General features: G+C 49.9%; 1 protein-coding gene across 8 annotated transcripts in view; it reads left to right on the forward strand.

The window, feature by feature from the left end:
• Nucleotides 1-2167: 2167 nt before the first annotated feature.
• The window catches only part of EXOC6B (exocyst complex component 6B), a 246067-nt gene continuing 234444 nt past the window's right edge, over nucleotides 2168-13790 (forward strand). For all 8 annotated transcript variants that reach the window (XM_042872008.1, XM_042872009.1, XM_042872012.1 and 5 more), the window contains exon 1: nucleotides 2168-2287. In XM_042872008.1, the coding sequence (XP_042727942.1) occupies nucleotides 2190-2287 (98 nt within the window). In that variant the 5' untranslated portion in view covers nucleotides 2168-2189. The remainder of the gene's footprint in view (nucleotides 2288-13790) is intronic.

The raw sequence follows: 13790 nt of genomic DNA on the forward strand, positions 1-13790 counted from the left end.
ATGGTGACTGCCATCGGAGCGCAGATTTCCTGGCGGGTGTTAACACATCCAAAGTGACATCCATCTGGTCCCGCACGGCACCGGGTTTGGCAGCCGTAGGCATGACATGCAAGAGCTGGTGAACTTCAGTGGAGATAACAAAGTTTTTGTCAGGCTTTCCTTGCCCCTCCTGTACCGTCATAGCCATGCACAGTGTGTGCTGGGAGGTCACCGCCTCATTTAATCAAGTGAAGGTGCAGAGATTCTGACCCCATCGGAGAGCCACAGTAAGGGATGCTGAAGGTGTGCTCTTACAACCAGTTTTATTTCCATCTCAGAGCATGAGATGACAAAAGCAAGAGCAGTAAAAGCTTGGCAGCATGTTCTCTTTTCTGCTCTTCATCCAGTTCATCTCGCAGACCATGGCATCTCCCAATGCCTGGTGCAGTGATAAGGCAGCTGGGAATGGAGCCCTTCCAGCACAGTTGTCACAGCACAGGCTAATAATAATAATAATAATGATAACCAGTTGTTTCACAAGGTGAGATTAGCATTGGGGGCCACAGCCTGCTCTCGAGGAGACCTTGGCAGCCAGGGCTGTTTGTGGAGGCTGGCAGTGCTGTCCTTGAGTGCAGACACCTCTGGGGTTGTGTCACTTCTGCCAGTGGCAGAGGAAGGGCTGCAATGAAATACGTGATATCACTGCAGTGGGGCTGTGTACTCTCAAAGGATCATGGCATGCCGTCACTGCTATGGGGTTGTGATCCCTCCTGGGGGATGGAATGTGTGACCCCCACTGCTATGGGGTCATTGTCTTGGGCCTGTGTCCCCTCAAGGGGGAATGTTTCTATTATAGGGTTGTGACCCCTCTTAGAGGGATATCATGACCAAGGGACTGTGACCTCTCATGGAGACAACACAGGGTCACCAACATGGCACTGTTTCCCCTCAAGGGGGAACAGCTTTCATGGCAGGATGCTATGGCCAAGGGCTTGTGACCTTTCATGGCAGATGGCATGGGGTTGCTGAGATGGGGCCGTGTCCCTTCATGGGGACACATTGTGAGGTCAATGCCATGGGGACACGTTATGATGACGCCTCTATGGAGCTGTGTCTCCTCATGGGGACAAACCATGAAGGTCACTGCCATGGAAAAAAGTTCTGAGATCATTGCCATGGGGCTGTGTCTGCTCACAGGGACACATTGTGAGGTCACTGCTTTGGGGCTGTGCCCTTTGATGGGGACATGGTAGGAGGTCACTGCCATGGGGACACATTATGATGAACATCTATGGGGCTGTGTCCCTTCATGGGGACACACTGTGAGGTCAATGCCATGGGGACACATTATGATGAACATCTATGGGGCTTTGTCCCTTCATGGGGACACATTGTGAGGTCAATGCCATGGGGACACATTATGAGGAACGTCTATGGGGCTGTGTCCCTTCATGGAGACACATTCTGAGTTTACTGCCATGGGGACGCATTGTGAGGTCACTGCTTTGGGGCTGTGCCCCTTCTTGGGGACATGTTATGAGATTGCCGCCATGGGGACATGTTATGGGGTCATTGCCATGGGGCTGTGCCCCTTGATGGGGACATGGTAGGAGGTCACTGCCATGGGGACACATTCTGAGGTCACTGCCATGGGGACACATTATGATGACACTTCTATGGGGCTGTGTCCCTTCATGGAGACACATTGTGAGGTCACTGCTTTGGGGCTGTGCCCCTTCTTGGGGACATGTTATGAGATTGCCACCATGGGGACATGTTATGGGGTCACTGCCATGTGTCTGTGCCCCCCTCATTGGGACACATTGTGAGGTTGATGCCACGGAGCTGTGTCCCTTCATGGGGACACATTACAAGGACTCTGCAATGGGGACACATTGTGAGGTCACTGCCATGGGGGACACGTTATGACGTCACTGCCGTGGTGACGCACTGCGAGGTGCTGCTATGACGCAGCCCCGCTTTGCCGCCATTCAGGCCCCGCCTCGCCCCTCCTTCCCTCACGGCTCCTCCCGCCTCAGCGCGTTCCCGCACTACGTTTCCCGGCGTGCCCCGCGGCCGGGCCGGGCCGAGCGGCGCTGGGCGGGCCGGCAGGTAGGTGGGGTCCGCCGGGCGGCACGGCGCTGCTGGGTGCCCCGCCGGAACAACTCCCCCCCACCCTTTCACCCCCCTCCCACCCCCACCGTGTGAAGATGGCGGAGCTGGAGAGCTTAGAGACGGCGGCGGAGCACGAGAGGATCCTGCGGGAGATCGAAAGCACCGACACGGCCTGCATCGGCCCCACGCTCAGGTACGGCGCGGGCGGGGCGGGGCTGCAGGTGGTGCCGGGCCGGGCGGCTCCGAGCCTCCGTGTTCCTTTTGCCAATGCTCCTCTTGTTCCGAGGGGTTCGTGAAGGGCCGGTTTGTGTTTTCTTAGCGGAGAGGAGCTCCTGAGGAAGCTGCCCCTCTCGCAGCCCCGCCCGATGTGGCTGCTCTCATCGTCCTGCCTGTGTTTGGAGGTGATGCCACCGCCGTTTGGTCGATGGCCCTTTTGTTCTGAAACAGCTCTTCCTCCCAGCTGCGCAGCCTGTGGTTTCGTCTGTGCTACCTGCTGGGTTATCTGCGGTCAGCAGCGCGGGTGGACGCTGTCCTATCTGCCGTCACGCTCTCCCATCACCAGAGGTGTTTCCTTCTGAAACACCTTTTCCTTCAAAACCCTTTAGGGGTTTTGTAGCCGTGTTTCCCATTGTGTTCTTGTTCAGGAAAATGGTGAGCTGGCTGCCCGACCTGAGTTTGCTGAGATCGCCTCTTTCTGTTTCTCTGAATCTGATGTATTAGGTGAATTATGCACTTCTAAGCTCTTGCTAGGTAGGCAGCGTGTTGGTAGCATTGCCGTCCGTATGGAAGCCATGCAATCGATTCAGCAAACAGAACATCTCCTGCCTCCTTCCCCCTGCTGAAGGGGGACGGGCTCCTCAGCAGGGTCTGCTATAGTACGGCAAGGGGAAATGATTTCCAACTCAAAGAGAGGAGATCTAGACTGGATATAAGGAAAAAATGTTTTACACTAAGGCTACTTGCCCAGAGAGGTGCTGGTGTCCCATCCATGTTGGCTTCTTCTCCCAGGCAACAAACAGGACCTGAGGAAATGGCCGCAAGTTGTACCAGAGGAGGTTTAGGTTAGACATAAGGAAGAACTGTTTCTCTCGGAGAGTGGTCAGGCACTGCAATGGCTGCCCAGGGACGTGGTGGAGTCGCCGTCCCTGACAGTGTTCAAGAGGCGCCTGGATGAGGAGCTACAAGATCTGGTTTAGTGCTTGAGGTAGCAATGGTGATGGGAGGACAGTTGGAGTGGATGATCTTGCAGGTCATTTCCAATCTTGCAATTCTGTGATTCATGGAGACCCTCAGGTCAGGCTGGAGGAGCTCTCAGCACCTGATGGGTGTCCCTGTACATTGCAGGCAGTGGGACCAGATGGCCTTGAAGGGTCCCCTCCAACTCAAACCACAGTAAGAGAGAAGTTCCCCGAAGAACTTCATCTGAACACCAAGATGCATTGCTTGTAACTGGGCATGAGCACGTGTGTGTCCCTCTGGGAGGTGAATGATACACACAGGTAGAGGATGCTTGTAGCCCACCTTCATCTCTTGGTTCTTCTGCATCAGGAGCTGCAGAACTTGAAATCAGTGCCAGGTGGGGGTATTGTGTACAGTCAGAGCTCACCCTCCTGTCCCCACCCCCTCTACAATAGGCCTTACTTCCTTTCCTGTATTGGAGTTTTCCAAAATCACTGTTTTAAATGACTTAGGTGGCTGTTTAAAAATGAATGGGTTTCAGCTGTGGGGTAATACTGTGGATAGAAACGCAACAAAGCAAAGCTTTGCATGTGCAGACAAGTAGGATCATAGAATCCTAGAACGGCCTGGGTTGAAAAGGACCACAATGATCATCTAGTTTCAACCCCCCTGCTATGTGCAGGGACCAGGCTGCCCAGAGCCACATCCAGCCTGGCCTTGAATGTCTGCAGGGATGGGGCATCCACAGCCTCCTTGGGCAACCTGTTCCAGTGCCTCACCACCCTCTGTGTGAAAAACTTCCTCCTCATATCCAACCTAACCCTCCCCTGTCTCAGTTTGAAGCCATTCCCCCTTGTCCTATCACTAACCATCCTCATAGACAGCCGTTCCCCCTCCTGTTTATACTTTCCCTTTAAGTATTAGTGTTAAGTATTAGAAGGCCACAATGAGGTTTCCACAGAGCCTTCTCTTCTCCAAGCTAAACAAGCCCAGTTCCCTCAACCTTTCTTCATAGGAGTGGTGCTCCAGCCCTCTGGTCATCTTAGTGGCCCTCCTCTGGACCTGGCCTTGCTGTAGGGTTGCCCATTTATCTGGTTGGTTTTGTTTTTAAGACATGGCACTTTTCTTCCAGAAGTTCTCCTTATAGGGTAAATGGGTGATGCTGTTGATAGGACACGATGAGAGTTGGGTTTCTCCTCAAAACTGATTAGAATGTATGGGAACTGCCACTGCTGGGAATGTGGGTGGTTCTTTTCATTCTGTTTCATAGAAGGAAGCGTAGTTAAACTCGTTCCTTAATATTAAGGCTGGATGTGTCTGTCTGTAGGAAAACTTGTGAGCATCAGAGGCAAAGGGAGGTTTGTGCTTTGCTGCATTAGTTGCTGAAGCGCAGCAATGCTTCGTTAGGAGGCTCGTTAACGATCCAAGCATAAGCAATACCTGCTGCAAGGATCTTTAGAGCTTAAATTGGATTGGCTCAGGGTAAACACGATGTGCTGCAGAGCCTGGAAAAGCAGATGATGAAAACTCTCAGAAAAGGTGACTCACTGCTGTGGGCATCATGGAAGAAGTGTGTCTTCAAGGATCCGGGCTGGCTTCCCTTCCAGGAACAGCAGTCCTGAAGCAGAGCTCAGAAATAGGCTGTGCTGGGTCTCGGTGCCAACGTGTTAACATCACAGCACTGCACTGTTATCAGTTCCTCACACAGAAGTAGGTGTTATGGCTGCTCTGAGTTGTGCTGATGTGGTGTTTGGTGCCTGGTCTGTGTTATCGGGGGTGGCTGAGGGGTTAAGATGTTAAAGTGAAGGTCCAACCAATTCATCTGGCTGGGTGGGTTGGTGTCCCACCCACCAGGGAGAGTTTTCAGCTAGAAAAAGAACAAGTGTAGTAATTGGTGCCCTGGGGCAGGGGAAGGACGAGATGCCTGCTTGAAGTTCCTTCCAGGCCCATTTGTCTGCTTTTCTTTCTGTGATTCTTGTGCTGGGCGCTGCGCACATGTGGGACAAAGCCCCTCTGAGGGGCTGGCAGGGGAGAAATTCCCTTCTAAATATAAAACAGGGGCATGAGAGGGAGCGTCGCAACAGCGTGGCTGTGTGTGATGAGCTGTGGCTGTCTCCTGCTCGTGGTACGGATGCCATCCAGGTCTCTCTCATAGACATGTGATGGCATGATTGCTGCCTGCTCTCTCTGCTGGGATCCCACTGCAGCTTCTAATCAAAGTTTGTCAGATTTCTCCCTCTTCTCCATAGCTCTTGGTATAAAACGCTCCATCTTCAGCCTTGTGTTTCCTGTACTCCTCAATTATGCATTAATGGCTGCAGCTGGTGCAGAAGAAAGGCAGGAGAAGCACCGAGGTTATTCCATCTGACAGCTGTGTATGCGGGCAGTGCAGTGCCGCTCACTTTCCCTGCCCTCAGCTGTCATCTGCAGATGAGCCCCTGCTATCTCATGCATTGCTAATCATCTAAAATCTGTTTCAACCTGCAGGTATTTTGCTGTCCTTTCCCCTGTTGTTCTGCAGTGTCCTTTAACAGCAGATGTCTACTCTCTTTATTATGAAAGTGGGGAGGTGCTGGAACAGGCTGCCCAGAGAGGTTGTGGATGTTCTGTCCTTGGAGGTGTTTGGGGCCCTGGGCAGCCTGGGCTGGTATTAAATGTGGAGGTTGGTGGCCCTGCATGTGGCAGGGGGTTGGAGCTTTGTGATCCTTGAGGTCCCTTCCAACCCAAGCCATTCTCTGGTTGATTCTATGATTCTGTGTCTTCTCCTGGTTAAAATACCTGCTGGTGTTTTCAAGTAACTTCTTCCTCTTTTCCATTCTGCATCTTGAGCTCTTCCCTTCCCATTGAGGTTTTATTGGTTACGATAGGATTAGTGCTGACCTGAACCCCTTTAGAAAGCTGATGGACATCAGGTCTCAAACAGCAATCAGTTGTTCAGCCTGAGCTTTGAAACTCCAATACAGCTGTCTTAGATCTGTGCTAATTGTGCTTGTTCAGAGCAATTACAAAGTTGTTCAACCCAGGAAAGGAATTGAGCACACTTGATAGGGGATAGTTTCTACTAAGCAGCTCTTGACTGAGGTTAAAGTAGGACAGTAATTAGGCTCTGTTCTCCAAATCCTTTATTAACTTTCCACGAGTTGTCAGAGATTAGCCGTGTCCCAGGTGACCTGTAACCACCTGCCTGACCCTTTCATTGTCCTGGCCATGTGCTGTGTTCATCCCTTGCTGTAACCACGTGCCAAGGTTCCATTTAAGCAATGGAACCTCAGCTGCAATTCTATAGGACTCTGGGTTTTCCGATTAATCTTCTCCTTAATGGAAGGAGCTTCACCTGGCTTCCTCTTGTACAGATACATCAGAGTAGGTCCTGCAGCAATCTGAACTGAAACTATCCCAGCCCTGCGTCTACAAGTCCACGTTCTGGTGCACAACTTTGGGGCTTTGCTCTTTTGGGCAAGGCCAGGCTCTTGGGGCTCTTGTTAGCCCCTTTGAGCTCCCCAGTGCCCAGCAGACCCCTTGCTTGGCTGGGGAGCCCAGCTGTGCTCTGGAGGGTCAAATGGATGAGTGGCATCGTGTGGCCATGTGCCGATCTGGGTTGGATGCGAAGAATGAAGGAGAGCCAAGCTGCTCCTAATCTCTGCTGCAGTGGGTGAGATGAGGATAATGGTCTGCTTTACAGATGTGAAGGGAGGGTAAGGACAGGCATCTGGCTTAAAGCTTTCCTATTAGTGTTTCGGAGGGGAGGCGTGAGGATGGTACGGTGCCTCCTGGTCACTCTTGGGATCGCCTTTCTGAGCAGTGGGCGGCTGTGCTTGCTTTGCCCTTCGGCTGAGCCCTCCCAGGGTGAGGAGACCGTGCAGCAGATTTGGGATGGAGTACATCTTCTCAGACTATGAAACACCTTGCCAAGGTCCCAGGTAAAAAACTGAGGAGCACGTGAACAGAATCTCCTGAACTCTGATATATGCAGAGTTGCAAACTTTGCAGTGGTGTTGTTGGCATTCCCTGCTTGACTTTGCCTGGGCTCTGCAGGTCCCATCCCTGGGGTCTGTGTGTAGCAGCGTGGAACTGCAGCCTCCAGCAAAGGGGCAACGCAGAGCAGCTAGCCACTAAGTGCTGCCCACAGAGCTCGCTCAGGAAGCTGCTTACAACAACTGTAAATTGTCTGCTAATAAAAGCCTCGCAGGATCTTTTGAAGCATCTTTCAGCCCATTCTTCTGCCACCCAGACGGGGAAACTGCAATCTCCTGAAAGCGAGTCTGCGCCTGTGTTCATATGCACATAATTAAGTGTCTTTTACAAGACAGTTCATTGCAATGCCGTTGGAATTGTATTAGCATTCCCTTCTGGTCAGGCTGATGCTGTGGAGAGAAAATAGCAGCAACAGCTCTCGTGGAGTAATTCAGCACCAGCAGTGATAGTCCAGCAGGAGATGGACCTGGCTGCCTTAACGTGTGTGGCATCGCCTGCAGGTATGCTTAATTTACTTAATTATTATCTCACATTTTATGAGTCCTTTCTATCTGCTTAGGGGTATCTTAAGGATATTTTGTCTTTGTTTTTAACAGAACAGCTGTTTATTCCATGGCTGAGGAAGCCTTGCGGTGCTTACTTTGCAGTTCCTTTTCCCAAAGGATAGCAAACAGTCTTTGGGAAAAGCTGCACTAACCGGGCTTGCTTAATCCAGAGAAAACAAGTCGGGTACACAATTTGTCTTCAGATATAGAACAGGCTGCTGAAAAGATGGATGAAAAGCTCTTGTTGTATTTTATTGGTACGGTACGGTCGTACCAGCACTGCTCTGCTCAGGAGCTTCCAATGGATCTCCCACAGATTTCCCCCTCAACTTCTTAGCCCACCAACTCTCTAACGTGTCAACATCTTAAAGTGATGAGTTCTGCAGTTTAGTTGCATGTCACACAGCTCAGCCAAGGTCGCTGCTGCACTGCTCAGAGCATCTCCTGCTGTCACCTCACTCCGTGGCACAGGCTCTATGGACCCATGCATGCATGCAGCAAGCATTCAATCCTGCCTTTCTTCAGTGTTACGATGCTGCTGGTTTGGAGCAGTAAATATGCTTTTCAAGCAGTTTCATTGCCACCCACACGCATTTAATACTTGTAGCTGATGCTTTTCAGTTTCATGTTTCGGAAGGGAAGAAATGAAGAAGCACGCTGCTTTTCTTTGTAATAACGGTTCTCCTCCTTCTCGCTTAATAGAGGAGCTTAATTTGATGTAACAGCAGATCAGGTTGGATGTTAAGAGACATTCCTTCCCCAAAAGAGCAGTCAGGCACTGGCACTGCTGCACAGGGAGTGGCGTGGTCACCATCCCTGGAGGTGTTTCAGGATTATGGGGATGTGGCACTGGGGGATGTGGTCAGTGGGCACGGTGGGATGGGTTGGGGATCTCAGAGCTCTTTTCCAATCTGAATAATTCAGTGATTCTGTAAAATCTGACAGCTATCTGTTTGGGGTTGGTTTGTTCACCTCTGGTTGGATGTAGGAGCCCAGCTCTGGGGTTGAGGCTGCAGCTCTCATTGAGCTGTTCCACCTCCAGCGTGCGCTCCTTGAAAAGTCAAAAATAGGCAACCAGTCTGCTTGGCTTCCTATGGGTGTGCCGTGGGAATAACATCCTTTGATAAGATTTCTGATGCAGCTTTAGGTCATGGTGAGGAATTGTTCCCCTGTGAGTGCCAGCTTGTTTCCGAGTGCTGTTTGTCTTTCAGCACTGAGGATGTGCTGTGTGTCTGTCTGCTGGGATTTCAGTTCTGTGCTTCCAAACCGGTTTTGATTTGGAAAATCAGTGTGTGGATCATTAGCTCTCCTGGTAGGTTGACTCAAAGGCTGCCTGTTTGCTGAGACCTGAGGGCTGGCTGTTTGCTCAGGCCAACACGTGCTGCTTTGCATTTGTTCAGGCATTGCTTAGAGACAGAGGGGCTGATGATCAGGAGCAGAAAGGGAAAGGACGAATGCAAAGATGAATGTCTGGAGCGTTTTTCCCCTCTCTGCTGAGTCATGAGGAGCTTCAGTGTAAGGCAAGGGGCTGGAAGGGAAGGGAGGGCGGCTCTTGGAGCATTTTAGCTGATGGATGAAGCTGCTGACTTCACTTTCAGGCTGATGTCTCAGAGTCCCATTCTTGAGCAGTGCTGACAGGAGTGGCAAGATGGGTGAGGTGAGCACACCTGGTCCCAGCCAGTGATACCAAAATTGAGCTGGGCTGCAAGCTTTGTTTTTTACACTTCATTTCAAGCAGTGCTTTGGGATGCAGATTGTTCCTATGCACTGCCTAAATGAGGGCTTTGGTGACTCCAGCTTCTGTGCAGAGGACTTGAGGAAGGGCTAAATATGAAGCAGAGATTTCTTGGACTTGAGCTCCCTTACTGCTAGGTATAACCCTCTGGAAGGTGGCACCCATTAATGGAATATTTTCCAAATATTGCCTTTCTTAAGCTAGCTTTTCTTCTGTGTTGTCAGGAACTAAGAGTAAAGATCAACTGAACCAGCTCACCAATCCTTTTGTCCTCTTTCTGATTAGGAGAGCAGCAGGCATCAAATGATGCCCAGAGCAGTGCAGGTGCCCAGAGTCATGGATGGGAGGTGGGGGGCACCCAGCCCATAGCAGGGGAGGCTGGGAGAGCTCTAAGGTCCCTTCCAACCCAACTGTTCTAGACTCTGTGATGACTTTATGACTCAAATTGTAGCTTCTTAGAGAAACTATGCCCTTCCTGTTAAATATATCTGCATCATTCTCAGCCTTTTTCCTGACAGCCAATGTAATCTGCTTGCTTTCGAAGCTGCTAGCGTGGTGGAGTGGAGAAGGGTGGTGTGTGAGGTCATGAGGAGTTAAGCAGAGCCTGAACTCCATGCAGGACAGCTCTGCAGAGCTGTGGTGTGCAAGTAAGAAGGGTTTGGCCAGGAGTGGAGATGTGAGGAAGGTTGTGGGGTATCGGTGGGACAGGCTGATGGCTTTAATTCGTCATGAATTCACCCGTGTTCTCAGCTCAGAAATGAGCCTCTTTGGTAACGATGCGTAAGCTTGTAGTTAGCAAGCCTGCAAGCTTGCCAACATTTCAAAAGGAAGGCAGAGATCTCCTCACCCTGAATTCTCAGAGAGTCCATGGCATCTGATTGGTAACATGAGGACTCTTCAGTGAGCTTGTGTGTTTTGTAGGGCAGCATGAAGGTCAGTAAGTAGGAACAGAGCAGATAGATCCTGCTGCAGAATAACCTTGCACAGATCAGACTTGTTTGACTGTTTGTGTGGAATGGAACGCCTCACCTGGGAATTCGTGGTGCTGCACATCCAGTAGCAGAGAACACTGACCTTGATTTCTTCTAGAGCTGTACTGAGGTACAGAAAGCTGTGCAGCCAGCAAGCAAACCAGCACTATCTCCTGCTGCTGTACAGCTGTGGTGTTGTCAGCAGCTGCTTCAGAGCGGTGATCACAGGAGCGCCGGTGTGGTGCCAGCCTGTTGGTGCTCTGTGCCCACATAACCACTGGTCAGGCAGCTCACCTATCACCTGCCACCTGTTCTGAGTAACACTGCCTGCTGCTATCGTGATTGCTTTTCTAAAAGGTTCACAAATATATGAGAAACTTCACAGTTTGGAGTCACAACTCAGGCTCAAGTTAAAACCCTGCTGCTTCTGGCTTGCGTCTTGTTTGGTGCTGTTGGACTTTCTTTACATTTATGTGCTGGAAAACATTCGGTCTGAGCTTTCTGCCCTTCCATGCAGGGCTGGAGAAGACTTCTTGAAGAGAAACAAAGCCAACCTTGTGCAGGGGTAGCTATCTCAGTGCTCCACCAGGCTAACAGCACAGCCTGACCGCTGCTACTCGTTGCCCTCCTTTGGATTTCCAGCAAGTTGGAAGTGTTGCAGCTGAGCCAGGAAGTATGTGCTGCCTTGACCTGAAGTGGAAAAGCATGTTTACATTCAGGACTCCAATATTCAGAGTTTTCCAGTGTCTCTGGTACTTGTGGGCTTTGTTTCAGGTATGGGTTTATCCTGTGGTCCCTGCAGTACTGATAGTTGATGTTTCTTCCACATCTGCAAAAAAAAAAAATAAAAAAAGCAACTAACAACAAAAGAACAACTCAAACCCAACCCCACAGACTCCAGAAGCTGCTCATGTTTGCTCTGTAATGTGTTGGTCCTGCTCGTTTGCTCCAGAAGCAGCAGCTCAGAAGGAACATCCCGTGTTGGTAGCACGCCATGAAGTGCTGCGTGCCGGGGAGGCCTGCATGCATTTTGCATTGGAGAGAAGTCCAAAATAGGCACTGGAAGGGAACCTGGTAGATGACACATCCCCAGCCTTCCATGAAACACACCAGAGGGGTTGAGCTTTGCTGAAAGCTTCAGATAATGCTGTACATCTGAGTGGAAGGTGAATTCTTTTGCAGTGAGTAGCAGGGGGGAGGAAAAACGCAGTCCTTTCATCATCCTTGATTTGTCTGTGCTTCGTCACTGTTTGTCCTCTTGCTTGATTTTATTATTTTAAACTAAAGATGTAAAAATCTGAAGCAAATAACAAAGCCTTCTCTCCTGGGAAGTGTGATGTAATTGAATTCCTCTCAGATTCTTCTGAGTAATAGAAATCCCTGCAAAGGAAGCTAGAAGTAAAGGAGCATTTTGTTGTTTTCCCTACAAATAGCTGTTTTTGGGGGCTCAGAGGCGAGGTTAAATGCCACTCATTATTGAGAGCCCAGGCATCATGAAATAGCCTGTAGCTGGGATGTGGTGCCTGGCTGAGTTTGGCCTTCAGACTCAGTTCTTCACACTGCCCTTCCTGAAGGGATCCACGTCCTCTCCAGTGTTTTGCTCATGCAGCTGGAGAGAATTATTGGGATTATTTTTTCCGGAGCATTTTTAGTGCTGATGGGCAGAGCTGAGTCTGGCAGAGGTTCACTTGAAACCTGGCGTGCAGGATGCTCAGTTAGGGTGTGAGGTTAATTAATCTTCATTGAGCTGGTTAGGATGTGCTTTCGTTTTTATTGCAAACTACAAATAATGACGGTAAGGGATAATTGGATTACAAGAGCAAAATATGTGGGACGTGGCTGCTTTAGTGCCTGTTAAGCTACCTGGCTGCACTCCGTCTTTAACCTTTAAGAGGTAATAATAACACAACCGTGTTTAATTACACTTGTGGGTAAAACTGGAATGCAAAGGTTGGAAGCAGGGGCAAGGACAGAGATACAAATGGAAGCTGGAAATAAAGGCAGGAAGTGCAGCTCAGGCTGCCCAGGGCCCCATCCATGGCCTTGGGCACCTCCAGGGATGGGGAATCTGCAACTCTGAGCAGCAGTGTTGGGGCCTCACTGTGCTCCAAGTAAAGCATTCCCTCTTAATATCTAATCTGAATCTCCCCTCTTTGAATTAAAAGCCATTCCCCCTTGTCCCATTAATATCTGCCCATGTAAAAAGACAGTCTGTCTTGGTGACATGTCCTCCTGGGGGACCATCTCTTTCCATAGGGCATCCAGCTGCTGAGCGATCTAGCACTCTTACATGTGCAAGCAAAGCAGATAACAATGATATTCACATTATTTCTTGGACAAACGTGCCAAATACATGAAGAATGCAATATATCTTAATATATATTCAACCGTTGCATGTAAAGATATTTTTCCTCAATCCTCTGTATCAATTTAGGGCTGTGAAAAGGCTGATTCTCCTTCCTTATCTAAGATATGTGAGTGGCTGAGGCTGTCCCTGTCCTGCCGGAATTCCTGCTATCTCCATGATGAATGCCTTTGGGATCTGCCCATCTGCGTGGTGGAAGCTGGGCTGAAAATGCAAGAAGCATGTGAGAACTTCTGTCATGCATGAGAAATGTGAGCTGCTTCGTGATGGCGACTTGCGGACAAACATATCTGTCCTATTTTTGGTTGACTGAACTGTTGCCCAGGGATGATTTTATTCACTAAAAAACATTTGTATTACAAAAAATACAAAGCATTTCTTTCATTCTTTTATTTCTTTTTTTTTCACTCCTCATCCTTACTTGCAAAAGACCTGCGTCAGTGGGATGTTTGCAGCCAGTCCCACAGCTGTATTGGTGTTGTGGACTGGGTTTTACTAGGTGTACACAGGGGGAATTAATCAGTGTGAATAGCCAGGGTCTTTGAAAGAAACTCTCTTGGTGGGGAGGGATATCACAAACAGATAAATTCCCTTGCCAGCGCTGAAGAATGCCATGAAAAACCTGCCACCTCCATCAGCAGTGCGGTAAAAATGACTTCACGTTGGCAGAGAAGCAGAATGAAAATCTGCTGGTTTCAGGCTAATTGCATTTTGGAATGTTTTCTGTGCGAGATTTGTAGGTTGTAACATACAAGACGTGCTGTCCGCTTGCCTGCCGTCTGTCGGGAGACAGAGAAGAATGTGTGGAGTTGGAACTGCTCTGCACATTGGGCATGGCCTGGGTGGTTGATTGGTGGTGTTGGCCATGGCTGGGTGGTTGATTGGTGGTGTTGGCCATGGTTGGGTGGTTGATTGGTGGTGTTGGC

Source organism: Lagopus leucura, unplaced genomic scaffold, assembly GCF_019238085.1.
Source record: "Lagopus leucura isolate 7727_CA_CO unplaced genomic scaffold, USGS_WTPT01 Super-Scaffold_100004, whole genome shotgun sequence".
Taxonomy (NCBI): Eukaryota; Metazoa; Chordata; class Aves; order Galliformes; family Phasianidae; genus Lagopus; species Lagopus leucura.